The sequence below is a fragment of the Barbus barbus genome, assembly GCF_936440315.1.
Source record: "Barbus barbus genome assembly, chromosome: 13".
NCBI lineage: Eukaryota > Metazoa > Chordata > Actinopteri > Cypriniformes > Cyprinidae > Barbus > Barbus barbus.
In genome coordinates this window covers 17985065-17999047 of record NC_136741.1, presented here as the reverse complement: position 1 = coordinate 17999047, position 13983 = coordinate 17985065, and the positions used below count along the sequence as shown (strand labels likewise).

The following is a 13983-nucleotide window of genomic DNA, read 5'->3' as shown; positions in this document are numbered from 1 at the left end:
TAAATGAAAAAATAAGGCATTTAATCATGTAAATGTGCTGCATGTTATGCCGGGAGGAGAAAGAGTTTTAACACATTCAGTACATACTGGTTCATACATTTCCACAATATCTCTGTTTTTTCTCCTCGCAGATTGAGACCATAGAAAACCTGTTCCCTCACTCAGAGGGTCTCACTGCCTGTCCACTGCTGCTGATCTCTGAGAGCATCTGTGAGGTGGAAATCATCGAGAAACCTCTTCCTGTTACGCTTGAACATGAAAAAGACAATGAAGTACCCATTTATAAATCTGGAGACAAAACAACTACAGATTCTGCCCTTCTAGCAGACTCCTCTGAACCTCTGTCTCCGGAGGCTTCCACTGCTGCTGCTACTCCAGAAACATCAGGCCAGTCCTCAGTGACGTACTCGACCGTTCTCCTCTCCGATCAGCCCAGTCTCCTTCGAAAGCAGCAGGAGAGTCTGAGCAGCTCCAGTGACGAAGGCAACTTTTCTGCCAACAACTCTGACATTTCTGGCTCTTTCCCTGGAGGACTCTGGGACCTGGAGAACCATGTGTGCTCTGACAGCACCAATCCCCGCCATTCCAGCTCCTATAACTCCGTGGAAGAGTTCTCGGAAACATCAGATCAAGATTATGAAGCATCAGAAAGCACAGGTGTAGCCAAAGACCTTTACTACCTCGAGGTGAACGAAGAGGAGGAGGAAGATGAAGAGGAGATTGAGGAAACACAGGGTGAACAGGAAAATAATGAAATAGTTATGAAGGTGGGCGACAGGCCTCTTCTAGAAGGAAAAAATTCCACAGCCGTCGATTCCAATAATGTATCTCACAGCATTCCTCTATATCTGCCTCAGTTTCAGACTGAATGCAGGAATCCACCCTGAAATAATAACAACAGCACCACTTGGTGGTAACATGGGATAATGTTTTTCTTCATTGGATGGAGGTCCACAAAATGCCTCAGCGGTTTGACACTAGAGCTGCACAATTTGAGAGAAAAAAAAAGTTTTTTAATAAAAATTGCGAGTTCAATTTAAATTTTTTATTTTAATATTATTTTTTTAAAGGGCAAGGCTGCATGATCTTGGAAAAAAAAAATCTAATTGCAATTTTTTTTCCTGATAAAAATTGTGATTTAAAATATCAGTTAAATGATTTTTTTAGCTCCAGGTTTTCTGTTTTTTTCTAGGGCTGCAGAATTTGGCCAAAAAGTTGATTATGTATCTATATGACTATAAAGTCATGATTGATATTATTAACATTTTTATTATTATTATTGCTAAATGGAAAATATTAGAGTAACTGTAAAATACAGAATGGTCTATTTAAATAAATACTATAATCATTTTGTTTTAGATCACAACTGTAAAATTACAGTACTAATATTTATGTCTTAATTTCTTAATTTAAACTAGCAGCTGCAGAGAATACTGCAGGGAGCCTTTAAAGCTTCTCTTTTGTTGACAACATCCAGCTTCTCATTACCAGTTTGTGAAGATGGTTGACACATGCTCATTATAAGATGGCAGAGATGAGTTTATGTGAAGCAGCATTTATCTGAGACCAATTCACATGTAAAAGAAAACAGTGCTGCACTTCACTCTGAAATGCACAGCGCATATATTTGATTTAAATCACAGCCTTCGTGACTTGATAATTGCACTAAGCCATTTTGCTATTTTGATTTTATTTTGATGAATTGTGCAGCCCTATTTTCCACCTTCAACTAAAAAAAAAAAAAAAATATATATATATATATATATATATATTTTTTTTTACAATTCTCCTCCTACCAACCCAGTGTTTCAAATGACTCTTTTAAGATCCATTTGACTTGTCCCTAATACATTATAGCTGTTAGGGTTTACAGCCAGATTTCCCAGGCTCATTTGATAAGGGCATCGAAGCACAGTTTAAACTCTGAACGTCTCAGTGATGATCGGCCTGTCATTGCTGGAACTCGCTGCTTTCCATCTTCATCACATGGAATCTTTCGAAGACTGAAGTCAAATCTTGTAAAGACCACTAACTGGAATGAAGCAAAAAAAAGTCTGAAGTGTGGTGGACACGGTCACGGTTTAGTGGCTGTTTGTGTATTTCAGATGCTTCATGAAGTCCAGGTTATCATAAGTAAAGGGGCTTTTGAAGAGACGTCCATCAAAATATCAGCTTTGTGAAGAAATAGCCTCTCATGTCTGCATTTACATTGGGCTTATTCATTCAATATGAATGTATATTTTGTCAGTGAGGTCTGTGTTCTTTGGAAACTCAGATATTTTGAGTCAACAAAATGTCATCTATTTTCAGTGTATGGTATTTTTTGATTAAACAAGGGTTGAATGTAACTCAGTGAATAAAACTGGTTATATATGTCAGAGTATCAGTAAGAATGTGTGTAAAGTATACATGTATTTCTTGTCTAATTTTCTGGTCAGATTAAACTATTTATTGCAGTTATGGCTCAGTGTTTGTTTTTAAATGATTTGTTTCAAGACATAAGACATATCATTTGAAATTTACGAATAAATCCAACAATCCTGCTACAGAATGAAGAAAATTATATTTCTGTTGTGTTCTTTTATAATTAATTGTCCAGAAGAGGGCTCTATGGGTTAATATGTTGTCAATTTTGGCTACCAAATCTATGCAATCACCTCACCTCAGTAAGCAGGTCTTTGTTTCTTTAGCATTATCCGTTATTCAACTGCCTTGAATATTTGCCGGCTATGACTGTGAAATAATATATATACATAGTATATGTGACCCTGGGCCATAAAATCAGTCATAAGTATGGGTGTATCTGTAGCAATAGCCAACAAAACATACATTTGTATGGGTCAAATGATCGATTTTTCTTTTATGCCAAAAATCATTAGGATATTATATCAGGTTCCATGAAGATATTTTGTAAATTTCCTAGTATAAATATATCAAAACCTAATTTTTGATTAGTAAGCAGACTCGTTCCCGTCCTGAATGAGGCCGATGACTGTGGTGTCATCTGCAAACTTCAGGAGCTTGACAGAGGGGTCTTTAGATGTGCAGTCATTGGTGTACAGGGAGAAGAGCAGTGGGGAGAGAACGCAGCCCTGAGGAGCTCCAGTGCTGATCGTACGGGTGCTGGATGTGTATTTTCCCAGCCTCATTAGTGGCTGACTGTCTGTCAGGAAGCTGGTGATCCACTGACAGATGGAGGTCAGGTCAGGTCAGGTCAGGCGAGTTTGCTGGCCAATCAAGCACAGTAACACCATGGTCATTGAACCAGCTTTTGGTACCTTTGGCAGTGTGGGCAGGTGCTAAGTCCTGCTGGAAAATGAAATCAGCATCTCCATAAAGCTTGTCAGCAGAAGGAAGCATGAAGTGCTCTAAAATTTCCTGGTAGATGGCTGCGTTGACTGTGGACTTCAGAAAACACAGTGTACCAACACCAGCAGATGACATGGCAGCCCAAATCATCACTGACTGTGGAAACTTCACACTGGACTTCAAGCAACATGGATTCTGTGCCTCTCCACTCTTCCTCCAGACTCTGGGACCTTGATTTCCAAATGAAATGCAAAATTTACTTTCATCTGAAAAGAGGACTTTGGACCACTGAGCAACAGTCCAGTTCTTTTACTCCACAGCCCAGGTAAGACGCTTCTGACGTTGTCTCTGGTTCAGAATAGGGGTGGGAATCGCAGGGTACCTCACGATACGATATAATCACGATGCATGGCTCACGATGACGATAATATCATGATACAGCGATTCTGCAACAATCGATATACGTATTGCTAGACAATCATATAATGATACATCATGATATCTGTCTAACGATGAAAACAAAATGCCTGTGAAAAGGTTAAGTGCAATAATAGTAATCCACCTGCGATTCAAGCGGAGAGGCTACTCATGGACTGAATATGCGCTCTGCAATAATAACATGATCGGTGTCTATGGTCCACGCTGATAGCTGTTCTGGCACTTCTGGCAGTTATCTCCATAAACATATATAATATAGCAGTAGAGCTAATACAGTGGCTGGAAATCTGTTTATCATTCGGTTCCTCGTGCTTCATCATCATAGAGAACGTGGTTCATGGTTGCTCAGAGTGCTTTGGAAAGAAGCTGGAAATGGCGCACATTTTTAGACGCTGGAAGCAGGGAAATCTATTTAGAGCGCCTTATTGTATTAAGTGAAGTGAAGTGACCCATACTCGGAATTCGTGCTCTGCATTTAATGTGCACACACACAGCAGTGAAAACACACACACCGTGGCGCCTGGGGAGCAGTTGGGGGTTCGGTGCCTTGCTCAAGGGCACCTCAGTCGTGGTATTGAGGGTGGAGAGAGCGCTGTACATTCAATCCCTGCCGGCCCGAGACTCGAACCCGCAACCTTTGGATTACGAGTCCAACTCTCTAACCATTAGCCCACGACTTCCCTACATTTAATTAATGAAAATATCGATATTTGGTGCCAGATATCGATTCTCGTATCGCATGGAGAAGGATCGTGATATATTGCCATATCGATTTATTGTCCCACTCCTAGTTCAGAAGTGGCTTGGTAGCCCTTTTCCTGAAGACGTCTGAGCGTGGTGACTCTTGATGCACTGACTCCAGCTTCAGTCCACTCCTTGTGAAGCTCTCCCAAGTGTTTGAATCGGCTTTGCTTGACAGTATTCTCAAGCTTGCGGTCATCCCTGTTGCTTGTGCACCTTTTCCTACCCAAATTCTTCCTTCCAGTCAACTTTGCATTTAATATGCTTTGATACAGCACTCTGTGAACAGCCACACCTTTCAGTAATGACCCTCTGTGACTTACCCTCTTTGTGGAGGACGTCAATGTTCGTCTTCTGGATCATTGACAAGTCAGCAGTCTTCTCCATTATTGTGGTTTCAAAGAACAAGAGATAACCGGAATTTATACTGTAGGGATGGCCATTTATTGAAACTCAAATGTAAATATTCTTTGAGATACTGATTTTTGACTTTCATGAGCTGTAAGCTCTAATCATCAAAATTAAAACAAAAAAACTTTTGAAATGTTTTACTTTACATGTAATGAATCTAAAATATATGAAAGTTTCACTTTTTGAAATGTTATAAGAAAATGTTTTTTTCACGATATTCAAATTTTTTGAGATGTAACTGTAGGTTGTTACAGTCTCTGTGAACTCGACCAGATCGTTTGTAGCAGCTTCAAATCCAATCAGTGAGGTCGAAACAGGTGCTGTTGTTCTGTCTCAGTGATTTGATCAGCAAGTGTCTGTAAAGCTAAGCTCACGTGCGCTTGCGGAGGCATGTAAACGCTCCCGAGAATGAACGAGCAAAACTCCCGCTGCGAGTAGAAAGGCGTACAGTTAATGAAAAGCGCTTCAAGATCGGGGCAACACATCTCCTGTAACACAGTTACATCTGTACACCACCTTTCATTGATGTAAAAGCACGTCCCGCCGCCACGCTATTTCCCCGTTTATTCTGCATCGCGGTCAGCTCCAAACAGCTGAAAGCTCGGCAGATGGAGCGCGCTGTCCAGAATGGCGTCATTCATCCAGGTTTGCATGAAACACAGAGCAGCAAAAGCAGTTTGAAAATTGTTGTTTAACCGGGAAAGCAGAAGGAGTTCGTCTGTTTTGTTGGATAGAGAGCGGAGATTCGCCAGATGGATATTTGGTGCGCGCCGGCTCTCTTCCCCCGTCTGCGCGTCCTGAAGCGTCTGAACAGCGCCGCTGCTCCACCAACTACTACCCAGCAGGCACCGGACGTCAATATGACGTCAGATTGACGTTGGACCCCAACGTCGGAGAGACGTTGTATTTTGGTTGAAAGTGAAAATCGGGTTGACGTCAGAACCCAACGTCAGATTGACGTCAGAAACCAACGTCAGATTGACGTCAGAAACCAACGTCAGATTGACGGCAGAACCCAACGTCAGATTGACGGCAGAACCCAACGTCAGATTGACGTCAATCTCCGACGTTGGACAGACGTTGCATTTTGGTTGAAAATGAAAATCGGGTTGACGTCAGAACCCAACGTCATATTGACGTCAGAACCCAACGTCAGATTGACGTCAATCTCCAACGTTGGACAGACGTTGTATTTTGGTTGAAAATGAAAATCGGGTTGACGTCAGAACCCAACGTCATATTGACGTCAGAACCCAACGTCAGATTGACGTCAATCTCCAACGTTGGACAGACGTTGTATTTTGGTTGAAAATGAAAATCGGGTTGACGTCAGAACCCAACGTCAGATTGACGTCAATCTCCGACGTTGGACAGACGTTGTATTTTGGTTGAAAATGAAAATCGGGTTGACGTCAGAACCCAACGTCAGATTGACGTCAATCTCCGACGTTGGACAGACGTTGTATTTTGGTTGAAAATGAAAATCGGGTTGACGTCAGAACCCAACGTCAGATTGACGTCAATCTCCGACGTTGGACAGACGTTGTATTTTGGTTGAAAATGAAAATCGGGTTGACGTCAGAACCCAACGTCAGATTGACGTCAGAACCCAACGTTGGACAGACGTTGTATTTTGGTTGAAAATGAAAATCGGGTTGACGTCAGAACCCAACGTCAGATTGACGTCAGAATCCAACATTGGACAGACGTTGTATTTTGGTTGAAAATGAAAATCGGGTTGACGTCAGAACCCAACGTCAGGCTGATGTCAGAACCCAACGTCAGATTGACGTCAATTTCCGACGTTGGACAGACGTTGTATTTTGGTTGAAAATGAAAATCGGGTTGACGTCAGAACCCAACGTCAGGCTGATGTCAGAACCCAACGTCAGATTGACGTCAATCTCCGACGTTGGACAGACGTTGTATTTTGGTTGAAAATGAAAATCAGGTTGACGTCAGAACCCAACGTCAGATTGACGTCAATCTCCGACGTTGGACAGACGTTGTATTTTGGTTGAAAATGAAAATCGGGTTGACGTCAGAACCCAACGTCAGATTGACGTCAATCTCCGACGTTGGACAGACGTTGTATTTTGGTTGAAAATGAAAATCGGGTTGACGTCAGAACCCAACGCCAGATTGACGTCAGAACCCAACGTTGGACAGACGTTGTATTTTGGTTGAAAATGAAAATCGGGTTGACGTCAGAACCCAACGTCAGATTGACGTCAGAATCCAACATTGGACAGATGTTGTATTTTGGTTGAAAATGAAAATCGGGTTGACGTCAGAACCCAACGTCAGATTGACGTCAGAACCCAACGTTGGACAGACGTTGTATTTTGGTTGAAAATGAAAATCGGGTTGACGTCAGAACCCAACGTCAGATTGACGTCAGAACCCAACGTTGGACAGATGTTGTATTTTGGTTGAAAATGAAAAATGCAACATCTATCCAACATTAGAGGTTGACGTCAATCTTACATTAAGTTCTGATGTCAACCTGATTTTTGTCAGCCTCCAACGGTGGACAAACATTGCATTACATCCCTATCGAAACTGGCCATTACTACATTTGTTATCAACCTGTGAATACAAAAGGAAGAGGAGTTAAATGTCCAAATAATTAATTATACATAACACATTATGAACCGCTTGTTATAGTTTGTGTTAGGTTTGTCATATCTAATGTAGATGTCACATTGGTTCTACTGTGGTGCTAGATGGAAGATCATGGGCCCACCCAAATTGCTATGCTTTTATCTTCTGAAGACAAAACTGATATTGCACAATTTTGTGTTAATTCTAAAAGGCAGTGAGGAAAAATCTCTAAACATTTACTTGGGTCTGTTGTATGTACACAAAAGTGAGAGAACAAACAACGGACTGAGCAAATTATGACTCTTATATGGTACCAAAAGCAATGTTTTGGGATATTTCACACTACGAGTTCAGTAATATCAGCAGTCTGTCATTATTTTGTAAGTTGGCAATATTAGCACATATTTGCAAACAAGGCTTGACATTAACATAGAATCATCCCGTATTTAAGGCATATGAATGGTATTCCACATTACATCAATATGAGCGTGGTTTGTCCCATTTTTTATTTACTTCAGTTTTATGGTTTTTGTTTGGCAGCCGTTACTGCCAGTCATTTGACCGTTTCTTAATTTTTTTAACAGTGTAAAACTGTTATTTTATGGATTTTTTACTGACCAATTAAAAAAAGTGATATCACTGAACAGTGTACAGAGGAACACTGTCCTTTCACAGATTTTTCCTAGATTATGATGAAACGCATTCAATAAAGTGCTAAAAGTAAAATACTATCCTAAAAGTTCTACAGAGAAACACTTATTTTACAGGTTATTAAAAAACAAAAAATTATAGTGTTAAAGGATGCTGACAATTGTAAATTAAAAGTTTTATTTTGAAAGACAAAATACAAAGTCTCTACATATACTGTACAAAACTGAAAATGCAATCATTCAGTTTTTGAAGTAAAACAGTGCAAATTTGAAAGGAAATACATTTCAAATACATTTCAACATTTAAAATACTGTACCAATTAACAGAACAGTTTGATGAGAAGATAATGAGTTGAATTAAATATTCTCAGCACAAGAAATACAAAACATCTACAAATTTCAAACGACTATTAATTCTAAAGGCTGGATTACACTACATGACTTTTCAAATCTGAACAGATTTTTAAAACACTAGGCATCATACATACAGTCAGGTCCATAAATATTGGGACATCGATACAATTCTAAAATTTTTGGCTCTATACACCACCACAATGGATTTCAAATGAAACGAACAAGATGTGCTTTAACTGCAGACTGTCAGCTTTAATTTGAGGTGATCAAATCAGGTGAACGGTGTAGGAATTACAACAGTTTGCATATGTGCCTCCCACTTGTTAAGGGACCAAAAGTAATGGGTCAATTGGCTTCTCAGCTGTTCCATGGTGTGTGTTACTCCCTCACTATCCCAATTACAATGAGCAGATAAAAGGTCCAGAGTTCATTTCAAGTGTGCTATTTGCATTTGGAATCTGTTGCTGTCAACTGTCAAGATGAGATCCAAAGAGCTGTCACTATCAGTGAAGCAAGCCATCATTAGGCTGAAAAAATAAAACAACCCCATCAAAGAGATAGCAAAAACATTAGGCGCGGCCAAAACAACTGTTTGGAACATTCTTAAAAAGAAGGACCGCACCGGTGAGCTCAGCAACACCAAAAGACCCGGAAGACCACGGAAAACAACTGTGGTGGATGACCGAAGAATTCTGTCCCTGGTGAAGAAAACACCCTTCACAACAGTTGGCCAGATCAAGAACACTCTCCAGGAGGTAGGTGTATGTGTGTCAAAGTCAACAATCAAGAGAAGACTTCACCAGAGTGACTACAGAGGGTTCACCACAAGATGTAAACCATTGGTGAGCCTCAAAAACAGGAAGGCCAGATTAGAGTTTGCCAAACGACATCTAAAAAAGCCTTCACAGTTCTGGAACAAAATCCTATGGACAGATGAGACCAAGATCAACTTGTACCAGAGTGATGGGAAGAGAAGAGTATGGAGAAGGAAAGGAACTGCTCATGATCCTAAGCATACCACCTCATCAGTGAAGCATGGTGGTGGTAGTGTCATGGCGTGGGCATGTATGGCTGCCAGTGGAACTGGTTCTCTTGTATTTATTGATGATGTGACTGCTGACAAAAGCAGCAGGATGAATTCTGAAGTGTTTCGGGCAATATTATCTGCTCATATTCAGCCAAATGCTTCAGAACTCACTGGACGGCGCTTCACAGTGCAGATGGACAATGACCCAAAGCATACTGCAAAAGCAACCAAAGAGTTTTTGAAGGGAAAGAAGTGGACTGTTATGCAATGGCCAAGTCAATCACCTGACCTGAATCCGATTGAGCATTCATTTCACTTGCTGAAGACAAAACTGAACAAGCAGGAACTGAAGACGGTTGCAGTAGAGGCCTGGCAGAGCATCACCAAAAGTTTGATTTATGATTATTATTCTGTCCCATTACTTTTGGTCCCTTAACAAGTGGGAGGCACATATGCAAACTGTTGTAATTCCTACACCGTTCACCTGATTTGGATGTAAATACCCTCAAATTAAAGCTGACAGTCTGCAGTTAAAGCACATCTTGTTCATTTCATTTGAAATCCATTGTGGTGCTGTATAGAGCCAAAAATGTTAGAATTGTGTCGATGTCCCAATATTTATGGACCTGGCTGTATACTGACTTTGTAAATCGTGACAAAGGAAAACTGGGCATCATACACTACATGACCGAGGATCATACACTACCAGACTTTAAAGTTGTTCCGAGCACAACAAACTCACTCAGAAACATGAGCCTTGGAGACGCGTGACAAATGGAAACAATATGCGTTCTAAAATCGGCTGAAAATATCAAACATTTTTGATATCCTCCAACTGGATAGAATCTGAGTCTGAAGCTAAAAAAACGGAGTCTGTGACTATCATACACTATGCGATTTTCTGTTGAATCGGTCAACTATCAAATCTGCAGACTGGCTCTGACTTTCGACAACTAGTGTCAACTTCTCCAGACTGTAAATTGGCGGAAAATCAGGACAAAAAACGTGTAGTGTACTCCAGGCCTAATTATATATGATGCCCAGCTTTCCTTTGTCATTATTTACAAAATCGGTAAGTGTATGATGCCTGGTGTTTTAAAAATCTGTTCAGATTTTTAAAAGTCGTGTAGTGTATTCCAGGCTTAAAGGGATACTCCACCCCAAAATGAAAATTGTCATTAATCACTTACCCCATGTCGTTCCAAGCCTGTAAAAGCTTAATTCATCTTCGGAACACAATTTAAGATATTTTGGATGAAACCCGGGAGGCTTGTGTCTGTCCCATTGACTGCCAAGTAAATTACACTGTCAAGGTCCAGAAAAGTATGAAACACATTGTCAGAATATGTTATGTAATGTTATGAAGCGATGAGAATACTTTTTTATATAGAAATACAACAAAAATAATGACTTTATTCAACAATTAGGCACCGTAACATCTCCTCTGCATCAGCACAGCGCCATTTTGGAGATTATGCCCTGGACGCAAAACACATACACTCTTCTGTATCAGCCTTGACACAGGGATGCGCTGTTTGCGTTCAAATCAAAGCATAAATCAATGCAGAAGACGCATCCCTGTGTCGAGGCTGATACAGAAGAGTGTACACATTTTGTGTCCAGGGTATAATCTCCAAAATGGCGCTACGTTGACACAAACAGTATTCTCGTCACTTTATAACATAATGATTGAACCACTGATGGCAGACGGAGTATTCTGGCGATGTGTTTCATACTTTTCTGGACCTTGACTGTGTAATGTACTTGGCAGTCAATGGGACATTGACAAGCCTCCCGGTTTTCATCCAAAATATCTTAAATTGTGTTCAGAAGACGAACAAAGCTTTTATGGGTTTGGAACGACATGGTGGTAATTGATTAATGACAACATTTTCATTTTGGGGTGGAGTATCTCTTTAAAACGGTTTCATTATTCAGATGTAAATTTGTGTAAACAAATTTCCTGAAGAGGAATTCTTGAGAAGCAATTGAAAAATTTAGGGTTAGTATCAATTTTTTTCTTTGTGCAGGGAACTGTACTTTAGCTTGTATTATCCCAATCAGGTTTATAGTGTTTTTATCAATATTTGATTGACCCTTTTGGGCTCCAATATAGCTCTGATAATATATGTGGAAAAAAATTACATTGTATTTTAATCCTGAATACTAGCTACACAAGTGTAATAAAAAGTAAAATCAAAACATACAAATAAAGGTCCATGATTCTGCACCAGAAGTGACAGACACAGTAGATAAAGAGCAGTCCTCCAAATCTGAAGTAATCAGCTGGATCCTTGCTGCATCTGGGGGTAAAAAAAAAAAAAAAAAAAAAAAAAAAAAAGACAGATTTATTGAAAAGTCCTTAAAAAGGAAGATTCCATTTGTGTACCTTTTCTTTAAACAACATTTGACATTATGAGATATTCTGACTAATTTAATTATTTAGCTGTGACCTAATGGTTAGAGAGGCAGACTTGTAGCCTGAAGGTCATGGGTTCGAGTCTCAGTCCTGGCAGGAAACCCACTAGTGTAAACAGGGCTTGAGGTACCCTTGAGCAAGTTACAAGTTAACCCTACTTGTAATTATAAATACATTTACATTTAGCAGACACTTATCCAAAGCGGCTTACATTGCTTTCAAGTTACAGTTTCTACATTTTATCAGCTCTTGCTTTCCCTGGGAATCGAACCCATGATCTTGGCGTTGCTAGCGCCATGCTCTATTTGAGCTACAGGAAATGCAAATAAAGAAATGAGTATTCACAACAAATAACAACTTTTCCCAGATGTAAAAAATGGCAATTAGTACACTAAAAAAAAAAAATATAATATTTTTATCAATTGCTAAAATGCTAATATCTGTATATTTATAACTAATAAAATTATTAATCTGTTTACACTGCTTTTCTATCACACGTCGGTGATGTCTAACAAATGTACTTGAGGAGATCATTAAATTACTCCAGTATCTTCATACTTCATCCACCTTATTCCTAACCGCAGAAGTAAGCCAATGGGCGAGACTTCAAGTTCATTAGCCTTAAATAACAATAACAACATGCAGTAAATAGTAAAACTGTTTGTATTACAAACCAGTGTGTTCATAATTAAGATAATACACTAAAATAATATGGTATGACAAACCAATTTGCAATATCAAGCAGCAAAATGAGCAGTTCTGTACAGCTAAAAAAGTAAAAATATCTGGAAGCAAGACCCATAAAATCTATAAATGGGCCATTTTTATGTGAAGAATAAGGTGGATATGATTAAAATGATGTCATCATTTACTCACTTATGTCTTTTCCAACCTGCATAACTGACTTTTTTTTTCTGTGGAACACAAAAGAAGATTAAAAAAGACATGAGGGTTAGAAAATGATGAGGGAGTTTTGATTTTGAGTGAGCTAAACTCAAGAATTAAGTTTGAATCAGAGTGGTGCCTTGGTGCAGAGTTTGCCTGCTTTGCCCATGTTCACATATAACAGCACATGATCATTAAAGTATTATGAATACTCACTTTTACAGAAGATCATATGGCAGAAGATTTTCAATCCCAAAACCTCTGGACCATGAGAGGGGAAACACACACACACACACACACGAATATTTAACAGGTTTAATAAAACAATAGTAATTGACAGGCTAACAAAAAGTTTGGCTACTCACCAGCTTTATACAAACACTTAGCAGTAAATTGGATCCGAAAGCATGGTAGTATTCTTCAGGTGGTTTCATGATCTCTCTGTTGAACACATGTCAGTTGTTCATGTTCCAGAGTGAGACATTTTATTTTACAATAAAATAACAATATCGTTATTTTTACTATTTCATTCTGTTATTAAAAATAAGATCAGCAAAAGACGGCCTTCAGTACTTAACTCATATTAAGGTCCAGCTCCCGCTATTTATTCTGTCATTCATGTGTATGTATCTATTACATAAACCTCCAGAACTTGTAGTACTAACGCTACGCGGATATATTTACATTTCGTGATATAAAAACAACAACAACGAGGCACTTTTAATCATGCCCAAGACATCGTCACACAGCCTTATCTGGACAGTATTAAAACATAATCACAAAACACAGTAACAGATTATGTCATCGCGATTATCATATCACTTTAACAGTAACAAAAAACAATTATAAAAGGTACTTACCTTCTGCCGTTTCCATTATGTGTCCATAGCCATTGTGTCTGTGTTCTCAATCGACACCGCATAACTCAAAATCGGTCAAAATAATAACTCATCTGTCAGATATGAGACAATCATGTAAAATCCATTCCTAGAGCACTGAACCAGCAGGACTGCAGAATCAGATAAACAGAGCTGCAGTAACGACTGAGCTCAATATTCAAATCTGAGCGGGAGCAGGCGTGCCCTGCTGTCATTGGTCAGATTCCTGGATGACATTCAGATTAACCAATCACGAACAAAGCAACA

The 13983-nt window shown here is 39.4% G+C and overlaps 1 protein-coding gene across 2 annotated transcripts in view; it reads left to right on the top strand.

The window, feature by feature from the left end:
- The window catches only part of LOC306879137 (leptin receptor-like), a gene marked incomplete at its 5' end in the record, with an annotated part of 35369 nt that extends 33638 nt beyond the window's left edge, over window positions 1–1731 (top strand). For both annotated transcript variants that reach the window (XM_079431873.1, XM_079431872.1), the window contains one exon: window positions 132–1731. In XM_079431873.1, the coding sequence (XP_079287999.1) occupies window positions 132–887 (756 nt within the window). In that variant the 3' untranslated portion in view covers window positions 888–1731. The remainder of the gene's footprint in view (window positions 1–131) is intronic.
- Window positions 1732–13983: the final 12252 nt, after the last annotated feature.